This window comes from Saccopteryx leptura, chromosome 5 (assembly GCF_036850995.1).
Source record: "Saccopteryx leptura isolate mSacLep1 chromosome 5, mSacLep1_pri_phased_curated, whole genome shotgun sequence".
NCBI classification, from domain to species: domain Eukaryota; kingdom Metazoa; phylum Chordata; class Mammalia; order Chiroptera; family Emballonuridae; genus Saccopteryx; species Saccopteryx leptura.
Genome location: NC_089507.1, coordinates 177,967,828 through 177,981,956, shown reverse-complemented (window position 1 = coordinate 177,981,956; position 14,129 = coordinate 177,967,828). Strand labels below are relative to the sequence as shown.

At 43.9% G+C, this 14,129-nt stretch overlaps 1 protein-coding gene across 2 annotated transcripts in view; it reads left to right on the top strand.

Annotated features, from left to right (window-relative positions):
- Positions 1 to 8,029, top strand: part of CFAP61 (cilia and flagella associated protein 61) — a 384,193-nt gene extending 376,164 nt beyond the window's left edge. For both annotated transcript variants that reach the window (XM_066386991.1, XM_066386992.1), the window contains exon 28: positions 7,623 to 8,029. In XM_066386991.1, the coding sequence (XP_066243088.1) occupies positions 7,623 to 7,823 (201 nt within the window). In that variant the 3' untranslated portion in view covers positions 7,824 to 8,029. The remainder of the gene's footprint in view (positions 1 to 7,622) is intronic.
- Positions 8,030 to 14,129: the final 6,100 nt, after the last annotated feature.

Sequence of the window (14,129 nt, the reverse complement as noted above, 5' to 3'; positions counted from 1 at the left end):
GAGTTCTCACTAGAGTTGGGGAAAGCTACCATCTGTGCTCAAAAAGTGGTCAGGGCCCTGGCCGGTTGGCTCAGTGGTGGAGCGTCGGCCTGGCGTGCAGAAGTCCTGGGTTTGATTCCTGGCCAGGGCACACAGGAGAAGCACCCATCTGCTTCTCCACCCCTCCCCCTCTCCTTCCTCTCTGTCTCTCTCTTCCCCTCCTGCAGCGAGGCTCCATTGGAGTAAAGATGGCACGGGTGCTGAGGATGGCTCCTTGGCCTCTGCCCCAGGCGTTGGAGTGGCTCTGGTCGCGACAGAGCTACGCCCAGAGGGGCAGAGCGCCGCCCCCTAGTGGGCGTGCTGGGTGGATCCCGGTTGGGCGCATGCGGGAGTCTGTCTGTCTGTCTCTCCCCGTTTCCAGCTTCGGAAAAATACAAAAAAAAAAAAAGTGGTCAGATGTCCACAGTAGACTTCGAGTCACTTCTCTCGGACATGGGTAGAGCACAGCTGAGCTTCCAGCTTACTTTACTGCCTAAACGGGCAAGTTTTGCAACTCTATTGTCATCCTAACAAGAACCCGCTCAGCTGGGCAGTGCTCCTGTTATCAACTGCACGTTGCCAATGAGAAAGCTGAAGCCGAAAGAATTTAAGTGTTCCGTGAGTACACAGCTAGTCAGCCACCAGCCACCAGCAACTGTCAAACTCAAAGGTCTCTCACTCCGAAGGCGGGAACGTGGGCACTGAGCCACACGGGGCTAGACTGTGTGGCTTGGTACCTTCTCTTCACTGCCCACCCCACTCACCCCTTGCAATTCAGTTTTATTCCTGGGGTCCAAGCTGAGAAACTTGAAATGATTTTACTAATCTGAAGTAGATTCAGATTGAGAAAAATAGGTTTAAGTTTTAAATCAAACTCAGTTGTCTTCCGGAGCCACACAGGTAGGAACCTGGCAGGTAAATGCACATGAGAGAAGTGGAGGGGACTGTCCACAGGTCAAACAGTTTCCTGCACTTCTGAGGCTGTGCTCAAGTCTACTCTGGCTGAAATATGAGTCTGAATTGCAAGCCTGGTGCTTACTGAACTCCATTCAATGACTCAGACACCCCTGCCTCTCAAATGTAATCTGCAGCACGACGGTGCCCCATAGCAGAGATCCATTAGTTTTCTAGTGACTCCATTAAAACTCTGTGTCAGACTCTTCTAAACCCCAGACCTGAACTTCTCTGTTAACATTTTGCACAGGGCCAAGGGGTTTTTGGTGCCCAGCTTTAACAGGGAAGCTTTTCCTTCACTTTCCAAGTAAACCGTCAAACCCAGTAACTCACTGAGCACTGTTGCTGGGTCTGTTCACTGTGAATGCTGGCCCTCTCAGTGGGTCTGAGGGGGCCATCCATGCACATTGTGGAAGACACACTAGGGGCCCCCCAACCATTTTTATGGGTTTTTTAGATTTCTAGAAAATGAAACTTCTGGAAGAAAAGCCTCCAGTGGGGATTGTTCTGTTTTCCACATTTGCATTTGTCAAATGGGAAAGGCCACAGGAAGGGGTGGTGCGTACAGTGGTGTCTGCCTCCACCTCCGATTCCTGGGGAACAGGGATGAGCTCCGCCACATCAGAGCGCTGTGGAAGGAGGACAGAGGAAGGAAGGATGTGTACAAGTAAAAGGCGCAGAGGAGGGGCTCTCAGTGGGCGCCGGCGGCCACGAGGAACAGCGGTGAGTTGCGGCAGACCCAGGCTGACAGTGGAAATGGCAGTCATGGAAACACATTCAGGATTCTACATAAGAGCCTGGTATTAGGAAATAGAGAATAGAGCCTTCACTAAAGGATATTCATTTCTTTTCTCTAATACTTAGTGGCTGTAACTCATTTCATTTCAGTTTCTACCTGTCTTCTGAGAAATTCAGAAGTTCAACCCCATTAACTATGATATCCTAGAGCTTAGCATATCAATTTTCCTCTTTCTCCACAGATGAGGAAAGGAATAAAAGACTATTATCTATGACTGTTGTAAGTCACCTCAAATTTATATGTCCTTTATTTTAAAAAGAGAATCATTATAAGACAACTCCATCCTTCTGTGACATGAAGACAGGAAGTGCCTGGCACTGCAGCCCACTGTGGCTGAGCCAAAGAGTCACCAGCCAAAGTGACACGTGTGGAGTGAGAATTAGCCTTCAAAATCCTTTAAGAAATATGTAACCATTATAAACATATATACCTAACATCAGAACCCCAAGATACATGACGCAAAAGATATATGAAGCAAAGAAGAAGCTGTTCTAAAATAATAGCTAAAAAGTTCAGTATCTCAGTTTTGATAATGAATAAAATAACCAGAATATCAATAAGGAAACAGAGGACTTGAACAGCACTATGAATGCACTAGACCTGACACCTACCTACAGACGCTCCACCCAACAATAGCAGGCTGCACATTCTTCTCAAGTGCGTATAGATCATTCACCAGTATAGGCTGTATATTAAGCCATAAAATGATTGTCAATAAATGTTAAATATTTAAATCATAAAAAGTATATTCTCTAACCACAATAAAATAAAACTAGAAATCAAAAGCAAAAATTCACAAATTTGTGAGAATTAAACAATAGATTCTTAAGCAACTTCCTTGATTTCAAAGAAGGAATCTGATGGGATATTAGGAGCACTTAGATACAAATGCAAATGAAAACACAACACATCAAAATATATGGGGTGCAGGTTTTAGAAGAAAATTCATAGCTGTAAGGGCCTACATTTGCGAAAAGGAAATGGCCCTGGCTGGGTAGCTCAGGTGGGTAGAGCGTTGTCCTGAAACACCAAGGTTGTGGGTTTGATCCTCTACCAGGGCACATATGGGAAGCAACCAATGAATGCACAACTAAGTAGAACAAGAAAATGAATGCTTCTCTCCCTCCCTCCCTCTCTCTCTCTCCCTTCTTCTCTCTGTCTCTCTAGAATCAATCAATAAAAAAATTATAAAGGAAAATATCTCAAATCAATAACCTAATTTTATATCTTAAGGAATTAAAAAAGGAAAGCCAAACAAAAGTCAATGCTAGCAGAGGAAAGAAACAAAAAAATCTCCGTGGAGATAAACATAGAAAAATGACAGAGAAAATTGATGAAAACAAAAGTTGGTTCTTTGAAAAAAATCAACAAAATTGACAACCCTGCACCAGACTAATTAAGAAAAAAGACAAATTACTAAAACAAGAAATAAAAGTGGGGATATTGCTACTGACCTTACAGAAGTAAAAAAGGATTATAAGAGACTACTATGAACAACTGTATGCCAACCACTTAGATAACCTAGATGAAATGGACAAATTCCTAAAAACACACAAACTACACAAACTGACTCAAGAAGAAAGAAAATTTCAACATACCTGTAACAAGTGAAGGTATTGAATTAGAAATCAAAAACCTCCCATCAAATAAAAGCCGAGGACCAGATGACTTCACTGGTGAATTCTACCAAACATTTAAAGAAGAATTAACACCAATTCTTCTCAAACTTTTCCTTAAAAAGACAGAAGAGAAAGGAGCACTTCCCAGCCCATTCTGTGTGGTCAGTGTTATCCTGATACCAAAGCCAGACAAAGACATCAAAAGAAAAGAAAACTACAGGACAATATTCCCTATGGATTTAGATGCTAAAATCTTCAACTGAATACTAGCAAACTAAATCCAGCAACATATTAAAAGGATTATACACCATACCCAAGTGAGATTTACCCCAAGAATGTAAGAGTGGTTTAACATATAATGAAAGAGGGAAATGCTACCATCTCAGTTGATACAGAAAAAGCATTTGACCGAATCAAACATGCTTTCTTGGTACAAACACTAAAAATAAAAGGGAACAGCCCAAACCTAACAAACCCACAGATAACATTGCACTCAATGGTCAAAGAGTGAAAGCTTTACCTCTGCAATCTGAAACAAGATAAGGATACCTGCTTTCACCACATTCAACATTGTACTAAAAGTTCTAGCCAGAGCATTAGGCAGGGAAAAGGGGTGGGCTGGGGGAAGGTCTCCATAGTGGAAAGGAAGAAGTAAAACTACCTCTGTTCTCCAATGACATGGCATTATATATAAAAAATCCTATAGAAGGCACAAAGGCACAAAATAACATTAGAGTTAATAAATTAATTCCACAAATTACAGAATACAAGATCATGCAATAATCAGTTGTCTATATTAACAATAAATAATACAAAAATGAAATTGAGAAATCAATTCCATTTACAATAATATCAAAAATAATAAAATATACTGCTCAGAAAAATTAGGGGATATTTCAAAATGAATATGAAGCAATAAAATATCCTATAAATTTTGGGAGCCTGGAGACTCACAAAATACTTGGAGACCCTGGCTGGGTAGCTCAGTTGGTTAGAGCATTGTCCCAACATGCTGAGATTGAGGGTTCAGTTCCCGGTCAGGGCATGTACAAGAGTCAACCAGTGACAGCATGAATGAGTGGAACAACAAATTGATGTTTTTCTCTCTCTATCTCTGTCTCTCTCCTTCCTCTCTATCTCTAAAAATCAATTTAAAATAATTTAGGCCCTGGCCAGTTGGCTCAGTGGTAGAGCGCCAGCATGGCATGGGGAAGTCCCAGGTTCAATTTCCGGTCAGAGCACACAGGAGAAGCAACCATCTGCTTCTCCAACCCTTCTCTTCTCCCTTCTCCACTAGGCCACTACTGCTACGCCTCTTCTCTCTTCTCTCTCTTTCTTTTTTCCCCTCCCACAGTCATGGCTCAATTGGTTCAAGCGCATTGGCCCTAGGAGCTGAGAATGGCTCTATGGAGCCTCTGCCCCAGGTGCTAAAAATAGCTCGGTTGTGAATATGGTCCCAGAGGAGGCTTGCCGGCTGGATCCCTGTTGGGGCACATATGGGAGTTGATCTCCCCTTCTCTCACTTGTAAAAGAGGAAATAAAAATATTTTAAAATAATAAAATACTTGGGAATGAATTCAGACAAGGAGGTACAAGGCTTGCACACTGAAAGCTACAAAACATTTCTAAAAGAAACTAAAGAACACCTAAACAAATGGAAAGATATCTGTGTTCGTGGTTTTGAAGACTTATATTGTTACGATGGCAATACTATCCAAAACAATTTATGGTTTCAGTGCAATATTATCAAAATCCCTATGGTATTTTTTGTAGAAGGAAAAGCCAAACCTAAAGTGCATATGAAAATGCAAAGGACCTGGTGGGCGTGCCGGGTGGATCCCGGTTGGGCACATGCGGGAGTCTGTCTGACTGCCTCCCCGTTTCCAACTTCAGAAAAATACAAAAAAAAAAAAAAAAGAAAAGAAAAAAAAAGAAAATGCAAAGGACTCCAAGTAGCCAAAACAATTTTGGGTATTAAAAAAAAAGTCAAAGGATACACTCTATAAAATTTCAAAACTTACTACAAATTGACAGTAACCAAGACAGTATGGTACTTAAATAAAGATAGATCAATGAAACAAAATTGAGAGTCCAGAGATAAACTCATTTACATTAACAGATGTTAACATCATTTATCATTAGGAAAATACACCCACTAGGCTGGCTTTAGTTAAAAAAAAAAAAAAAGGTATTATCAAGAATGTAGAAAAATTGGAACCCTCTTACACATTGCTGATGGGAAATTGTGCAGCTAATGTGGAAAATGGTTTGATGATTCCTCAAAAAGTTACAAAATTACTATATGACCTAGTCATTGCACTCTTGGGTATGTAAATCCAAAGGATTTAAAAATAAGCATCCAAATGAAGGCTTGTACATGAATGTTCATTAGCAGCACTATTCAGAATAAATCACTCAAATGTCCATCAACAAATCAATGGATAAACAATATAATATTATTACATCATATAAAGAAGTGAAGTATGGATATATTCTAACAAAGTGGATGAAAAACAAAACATTCTGTTAAATAAAAGACCCAGACACAAAGGATCATGTCTTTTATGTGGCATTATAAAGTGGGTTGGTCATAGATGAGCACTTTGAGAGGAGAGATGGTCAGATGGAGAGGGGTATGGTCACACTGAGAAAGGTCACAACTATAAGAAGCAAATGCACAAAAAGCTGTATATAATCTAGAGAACAGTGTTTGTCTTAGGCAAACTTAAAGTTCCATTTTGTGACTTTACACTATTTACCCCAATATCAGAGCAGAATTATATCATGAGTCCAAAATATTCAATAATTATTGTGGGGGGAAATTGTAAATGTATTGCTTTTATTTGATACAATGCTTCTGAAAATTAAGGGAGAAGGGGCCATCTTCATGTTATTTTAGATTATATATGCTTGGGGACGTGCTGGTGGCCATCAAATGATTTAGCACCTCTAATATTTAGTTCTGCATATCGGTTGCCTTTTTCTCTCTCACCATCTTTGTCGAGCTGATTTGAAGTCCTGGGCCTCGGTGCCTGTTTTTCTAAGCCCTGTGTGCATAATTTCTGACACCTAGTAGTGTCTCACATGAATAATCAAGTGAGAATTTCCCTGTGCCTCCCTATAGTTTGAATATATTTTTCTATCTAAAAGTTCTTACTATTAATAAATTAATGATCCAGTAGAGCTCTACAAGTTATGCACATTTTTTTTTCTGTTCAAAATAAAAAGAATCATTGGAAATTAAATAAATAGATCATCCAAGTCCACGTGTCTCTTTCTTCAGGGCAATTTTCAGTTATCACGGTGTTCAGAAAGCACACAGCGCAAACGTTGGTGCAGTGCTTTTTATAACAACCCTCCTAGAGATAAACACATAGGCAGATGAAGCAAATATAGTCCAATGTTAGTGGTAGGGTCCAGGTGATGTGTGCACGGGTGCTAACTGTACAAGTCGGCCAACTTGCTTTGTGTTTGAATATTTTTAGAATAACACGTCCCCACTGTATTAAGGAGCTGCACAGCACATGATTCTCAGCTTCACATGACTTTATTCTCCCTGAGCCCAGTCTTAGAGATATCAATGAAATTTGACTTTACTAAACTTATATTCTAAAGCTTTAAAAGTCTATTTCTTGGGGATTCTAACCAAGGAATGTAAACCACCTAGGATTTTTCATGTCAAAATGTTTAATCACTTATTTTCTTATTTTTAAAACAAGCATGATGACAGATCACTTCTATCTGAAAATTAAGAGCTTAAAATGACTACACTTGGTGAATCCTGAAGATGTAATGCTAAGTAAGCTAATCACAAAACACAAATGCTATATGACTCCACTCATACGAGGTACCTAGAGGACTCAAATTCACAGAGTCAGAAAGTAGAATGGTGGTTGTCGGGAAGCAGGAGGAGGAGGAATGGGAGCTAGAGTTCAATGGGAACAGAGTTCCCATTTGGGAGGATGAAACAGTTTGGGACATGGATGGTGGTGATGGCTGCACAACAACATGAATGTCCTTAATGCCACTGAAACGCACACTTAAAAATGGGTAAAGTGGTAAATTTTGTCATGTATAATTGCCAGAGTTGAAAATACTTTTTAAAAGGTAAGGAGAAAAATGGCCACCCTTGGGGAACTGAGCACGGTGTTTTTCCTTTAGTGAAACTGACCTCTTATTGTGGGGCGAAGGGCAAGTAATTTCTGTATCTGGTCTCTTGCTGTGTTTTTCAGGAGGAAGGACTTCCTTCCATAGAGCAGTTGGCCCATCAGATAGAAGATGAGGAAATTATCCTGCAGGAGAAGCCCAAAAAATACCTCCAAAGAGTTTTCGAGGAAAGCATCTACAAGACTCTGGTGGAGAAGAGCATCCTTGACTACCTGCACTATAATCAATACCACCTGCCCATGTACGCATGGCCAGGCATCATTTAGTTGTGGCCACGGTCTCCACTTTATTGTTTTCACACATGTCGTTCCTGGAAGCGCTCTGTATCCCTGGGAAACCTCTCTGAAGCCTGGCTTCACAGGCAAGCACCATTGTCTCCCGGTTTTCTCGTTTCTTTTCCACAACCACTTATACATGTCGTTTTCTATCACCCCAGTAGGTGGCGCACGGCCGTGCGTCTCCATTCTGTGCCAGGGAGACGCTTTACTAATTAATACTAGACATGTTCCTGCGCAGAATAATCCAGTTGCGCAATAAAATAAAATCGGACTGTGTAAAACTTTTGTTTTTTTTTTAACTGGGATATGACTGTTTCATTTTCTGAAATGTTCTGACGCTAATTTTGTTACACAGTAATAATCCTGAGAGATAAAAAAAAAAAAGAATTGTGTGCCCACATGAAAAAATTAGTAAAACCGATGATGAGAAGTTAATCCTGTAATTAAACATCAGAGGGACTGAGGTGTAGGAAAGTTGAAGTAAACTTTTGAAATGAGGAGGTTGCAATTGCAATCCTTGCAGTGAAAAACTAAAATATAACATAAGAGCTCATACTGATTTAATTTTTCATATTTTTAATTTTTTTTAAATTTCATGCACGGGTTTTAGACTAGAAAACAGTAGTGAGAAATTACTCTAGTTGATTTCCTTTTGACGGTTAGCCCTGATGCTGTGCATTGGAGGCCTGGTACCTGTCACCTATAATATGACCTTTTTATAAATAAAGCAAATTTAAGTGCCTACTAAAAATCATGTAGATTTAGATACAACACATAAGGTTGTTTTCATTTATCTGGACCTCTTTTAGTTGATAGTGTGACAGAATGTTGACCAGTAGGGCTTAACATTGGTTTTCATAGACATAATTTCAGTTTTTATTGGCGGGGGGGTTGCATTCATGTTAATGTTTAGCAAAAGTTGGCACAATTACCAGGATAACACAGCCATTAGGAGGGAAAGTCATTGGTAGCATTACAGAATTCTACATCCATTGTCATCAAACCAATACTCCTCAAAAATAAAATATTTGTAGCACCCTACACTTTGATTTTTCTCAGGCAGCCAAAAGTAAGCAATAAACTTCACTAATTCCTTCACAGGTATGTTTTACACAAATGCATGGGTGATTTCAGGTGAGGGCCCAGCTTTGGCCATATTGTACAAACTATATAACTTGAATGGAGAATAATCACTACTGGTTTACTCCTCAAACTGTAAACCCAACACTCACAGACCTGTATTTGGGGGCCTGCGAATGAGTCAGCTTAAGAAACTATCCTCCCTCCTCTCCCTTCCGCTGAGAGGCCCTGGGTCAAATGCATCGGCAAATGGAGTGTCTGTGAGCAGCCTGGACTCTTGGTACAGCTTAACAGAACAACCTCAGAGAATCAACAGTTATCATTTCTGTAACCAAGTATTACCTTTAAAAAGCTTCTAGTCACATTAAATGACAATGACAATTTTAATACTGAATCATACATAAATTTAATGTTTTATTTTGCTGCTTTTCAAAAACCAGTTTTGGACCTCCACAAGTACCATGGAAATTTTGACAAGGTCTCAATTATATTTTCATGTGTAAAGTGTATCACATGACGTAACCATTGTCCCATAGTGAGAAAGTGAGTAATTTCACAAATCTAGGCACAAATTTTAGCAGATATGTGAAGACAAGCATTTTATCACCGAAGAACAACTAACTCTTCTAAGAATAAGATAAGTATCTAAGAGTGGTTGATCATAGGTTGAAATTGGATACTTTAAGGGCTTGCAAGAGAATGAAAATATTTACTCCTACTGATGCTGAAGACTTGCAAAAAAGGGGCTTCAAAGAGCCCAATATTTGGACTTCCTTTGGCATGCACCGACACAGATTCTGGGGAGACAGATTGCATCTCTGAAGTCCCTACGTTTCAGTATTTGTGATAACTTGGGCTTTAAGCCTGATTTTGGAATTCTATAGTCGTGAACAAAGAATACCGATGAGAAAATACCAAAGTTAATTTCCTCAAGTTTTCCCCAAATTGCATGCAACAACTACCCCCTCCCCCCCCATGCCTCTAATACTTCCCTGGCACATGCTGATTTGCAATAGAGTGTAGCCACTTCCTGTCCCAAAATGGCTCCTGATATTACACTCAAATATCACGGGAAGGCGAAAGAAAAATAAAAGATAAGGTGAGAGAGGAAAGGGAACACTGCATGGAGAATAAAATATAAAGCCAGCCAATCAATATTTACCCGTAGAAGAGAGAGAGAGACAGACAGAGAGAGAGAGAACACAAGTGCACCGGGGTGAGCGTGGGCCTCGAGAGTCGCCGTGTGCGAGGAGCTGTTGATTGTTTTCTGGTTGAGAGAAGAGGTGATGATAAGGCTGGGATAAAGTGAGCCGGGAACGGGCAGGAGCTGGCAGCTGTATGCTAATGCTCACAGAAACCAAGCCTCCTCGTCCCCTATTAAAGCAGGCGGCCAGGAGGCCACACATCACTGAACAAATAGGCTCTCTCTAGACAAATAAAATAACACACATTGGCCTGCGGGGAGGAGGGAGAGTTGGGGGAGGAACAGAGTGGGGGGCAGTGAAGGACGGAGAAGGAAGAAGGAAAGAGTGGGAGCGAGGAGAGGGATGAAGGGAGAGAGGTGAGGTTGAGAGAGGGAGGAGAGGAGAAGCGACAGAAGGGGGAAGGAGAGACAGGAAGGGACCGAGAGAAGGAGGGAGAAGGGCCTTCGGAGAGGGAGAGTCAGAGATGGGAGATGCTGCAGGGAGGAGGAGGAGACGGGAGAAGTGAAAGAGTGGCAAGAGAGAACTTGTAAATTGTGGGCTGACAGCGCGCAAGAAAGGGGAGAAAGAGAAGGAGAGGCCAGTACAGAGGAAAGAGACACGGAGAGGCAGAGCACGGGAAAGAAGAAGAGAGGAGGCGAAAGAAGAGAAGAGGGGAGGAGAGGAGAGGAAAGGAGGACAGAGATGAGAGAAAAAGGAGGAGAAAGGCAGGACAAGTGGAGAGATTTAAAGCGGGATTAGAACACATACACCCAAAACCAAGCGCAGAAACAAGAAAAGCGAGACCCAGGCCAAGACGAAAAGTGCGCGCTCCTGGCCTCCGGGAGCCTGGCTACCTCCGTGTCCTCTCCTGGGCGGGAGAGGAGAGGGGAGGACCGGAGTGGCAGTGGCCTTTCTGGTTAGTTTCTGATAAGTTTTGTCTGGTCTTTGCCTTTTTTTGATACAGGGGCGCGCGGAAAATGGGGACGTCACCTTACAGGTGGAAGCAGTCCCCTTGTGCGCCCACGTTCAACGGCACACCAGCTTTTCCCGGCACATTTCTCTAGTTGTGACTTTTTCACATTTTCTAGCCTCCCCTTTGCCAACCTTTGCCGACACCAACCTTCCAGTCGCCGGGTCCGGGGCCTTCCTGACTACCCCCCCCCCCCCCACCGCCCCGACCAGGCCTGGACGGCCCCACCCGCGGCGAAAACAAACAATCCCAAGGGCACTTCAACGAGCGCTCAGTAGCCCCGACGGCACACTCCGAGGATAAAAGAGGCTGCAGCCACCCCTTCCACCCCGAGTCGAATAATGCGCGCGCAGCAGATTGCCGGGGGCACTTGAAACTCGAGGGGAGGGACATACTTGAACGCTGCTGCTCCCGCGCCCGGCGGACCGCGCGGCCTCGCGGATCTCCCTTGTTCGCTTTCTTTCATGCACTCTCCTTTTGTGTGGAATTATTTAAACGGGAGATCCGTGGCAGCTTTATGCTAATGTACCGAACAAAGGCGACGGCCCGCGGGCGGGGGCGGAAGGTGCTGGGAGGCCAGAGTGGCGCGGGGCAGCGGGCGGCGGGTTGCGCGTGTCTCTCGCGTGCCCTTGAGACTCACAAAAAAAAAACTCATCCTGGGCTCAGGTCGGCGCGCAGCGCCCTCCGGGGACCTGATGGCGGGTGCTAAGGAGGTAACGCTCGGCTCAGTCTGGGTCGTGGCTCGTGGTCAAGGAGGGATTGGGATGTGTGTGTCGGGGTGAGGGGTAGGGAACCTGACACCTCCTTCTCGCCCCTCCCAGGAGTCTCCAAGCGCGCCACGCGCCGCGGGGGCCTGTGTACTCTCTTGTCTTTGCCTCTCAGGAGCTCAGGTGCTGCCTGGACTCGTGGACACCTCAAGGGGCAATTCCTGGGCCTAAATTCCCCGTTTTAGCACTCATTTCCAAGCTTTGAGCTTTCTATAAACTCCCTGGAGCTAGGCTCTTAAGTTGGGAAGTCGCAGTGAACTCCCAAGTGCTCCCCGACAGCAGCCTGGGACACCAAGGCAGGAAAATTTAGAGCGCCTGCGGCCTCCAGCTCTGCAGCGGTCCAAGAAAGAAGCCACAGCATGGACATGGAGCGACAGTGGCTGCCGTGTTTTCCCAAAAGCACTGGCCAGGACCCCACAGGACAGGGAGGAGTCACCTAAAACACGGGGCGTACACTCCTCGGGCCCTTCCTAGGAACCTTAAACGCTTGGCTTCCGCGAGGCTCCCCTGCAGTGAGGATGGGGGTTACAAATCAGCGCTCAGTGTTTTCCTGGCTCCGCTCCTCGCCGCGGGGACTCCGAATGCAGCGCACAAAGGCCGGCCGCCGGGGCGCAGCGTGGTGAGACTGCGTTCTTCCTTTAGGGAGACCAATATCTCGACTCCATGCAAGTTCGCAGATTCTGAGAAATAAAATCACGCAGAAAACAACTGAAACCAACGACCCGGTGCAACAGTACACGTCCCCATGGGTGCGTGCACGCAGCCTGATTCTCTCCCAGCTCTGGGTTATGAAATTAGTTTCTAGTACTTGGATTTTTCATGTGCCCGTTTATTTCGACCGTACCGTCTGAAAGCTTATTTCTTTTTTCTCTAGCGGGCCTAAAAACCACACATACAAAAAAAGAGCAGATCCATTGAATTTCAGTGTCTCAATAGTGTTCAATTTATTCTCTTGGCTTAATTCAGAGCCCTATTTGAATTTGCTGCAGTGGTGAAGGGGTTTAGTTTTGTTTTGCCGCCTCCCTCCGCCGCCCCTCCCTCTTTACAATTACCGGTGTCGTTATTTTTAGAGGATTCGCGAGGTGACTGACTCTCCCTGTCGTCTGTTGAATGAAAGGAGTGTTACACACCGAGACCGACTACCCCGCAGTCAGTTAGGGAGCGCCGACCGAGCCCCCGCCCTGTTCTTCCACAATCCAGATGGGATTCGTGATTAGAAAATAAAATTGGCCAAAGCTGTCCCGGAATCCCTTTCCCACTTCTGCTCATCAGCGGTATTAATCAGCTCTCAAAAGAGCAGGAAAATAACATCAGTTACAGGACTTTTAGACGGAAACACATTTATACATTTTAGATAAACTCATTTTAGGATTTCTGACTTTTTCCAGCTCTAGCATTCATCTCGTTTAACATATTTTAAATGAGGGCGAGAACTTTCAAAATATATAATCCATTATATGTCTTCTTCTCCTTCAGTCTGTGAGTTAAATATATATATATATTACAAACAAAATCATCAAATATCTTTTCCCTTGATTAACCCTAACAACTGTCCCATTACAACTTATTACTCATACGAACTCTATTTTAAAATTTTGCTTAATTTCCACGCCAGGGTATTTTCAGAGGGAAAATCCGAAAATAATTAAATACCTTCAGTGGAATTAAACATAAGCAGAACTCAGCAAAAATCTATCTGGGTGCACAGGGCTTTGCAGCAAAATGTTCGTTTCCTTTTCTCTTTCAAAAAGTGATATTTAACTCACAATATAACACATTTTATTTTTGTGGCTTTGCTACTTGTTCCCGAAGTGACAGGCGATCAGGGCCACTAAGCGCTCATGGGGTTCCACCGCGTCCCCGGAGGAGCTGCCTTTTGTGCTTCCTCTGGGCTGGGCTGCGAACCGGATGGAAGCCAAGCCGAGTCTGGGTCCAAACGATCTTCGCTGCTGTCTTTTTCTGGAGGCCCCGGGGCGGGGAGGGGGCTTGTCCTCTCCGAGGCCGCAGCCTGCCTCAGAGAACAGATTGCCCCCCCTCCCCCTCAGCCGGCAGCACGCGTCGCTTTTGCGTCCAGATTGGCCGCGACCCGCGCTCAATAGCTGGAGGTTAATTTCCTTCACAAAGGTGAAGGGGGCACGGCTCCGGGGGGGGGGGGAGGCTGCGCCGAGACAGGCAGCCCCTTTATTCTGCAGAGCCTTGATTGGAGCCCTTGATTTAGCATCTGATGTCAACCCGCAGACAAAATGCCCGCTCGGAATGAAAACGCAGGAGGCCGGGCAAAGAGAGCGGAAAC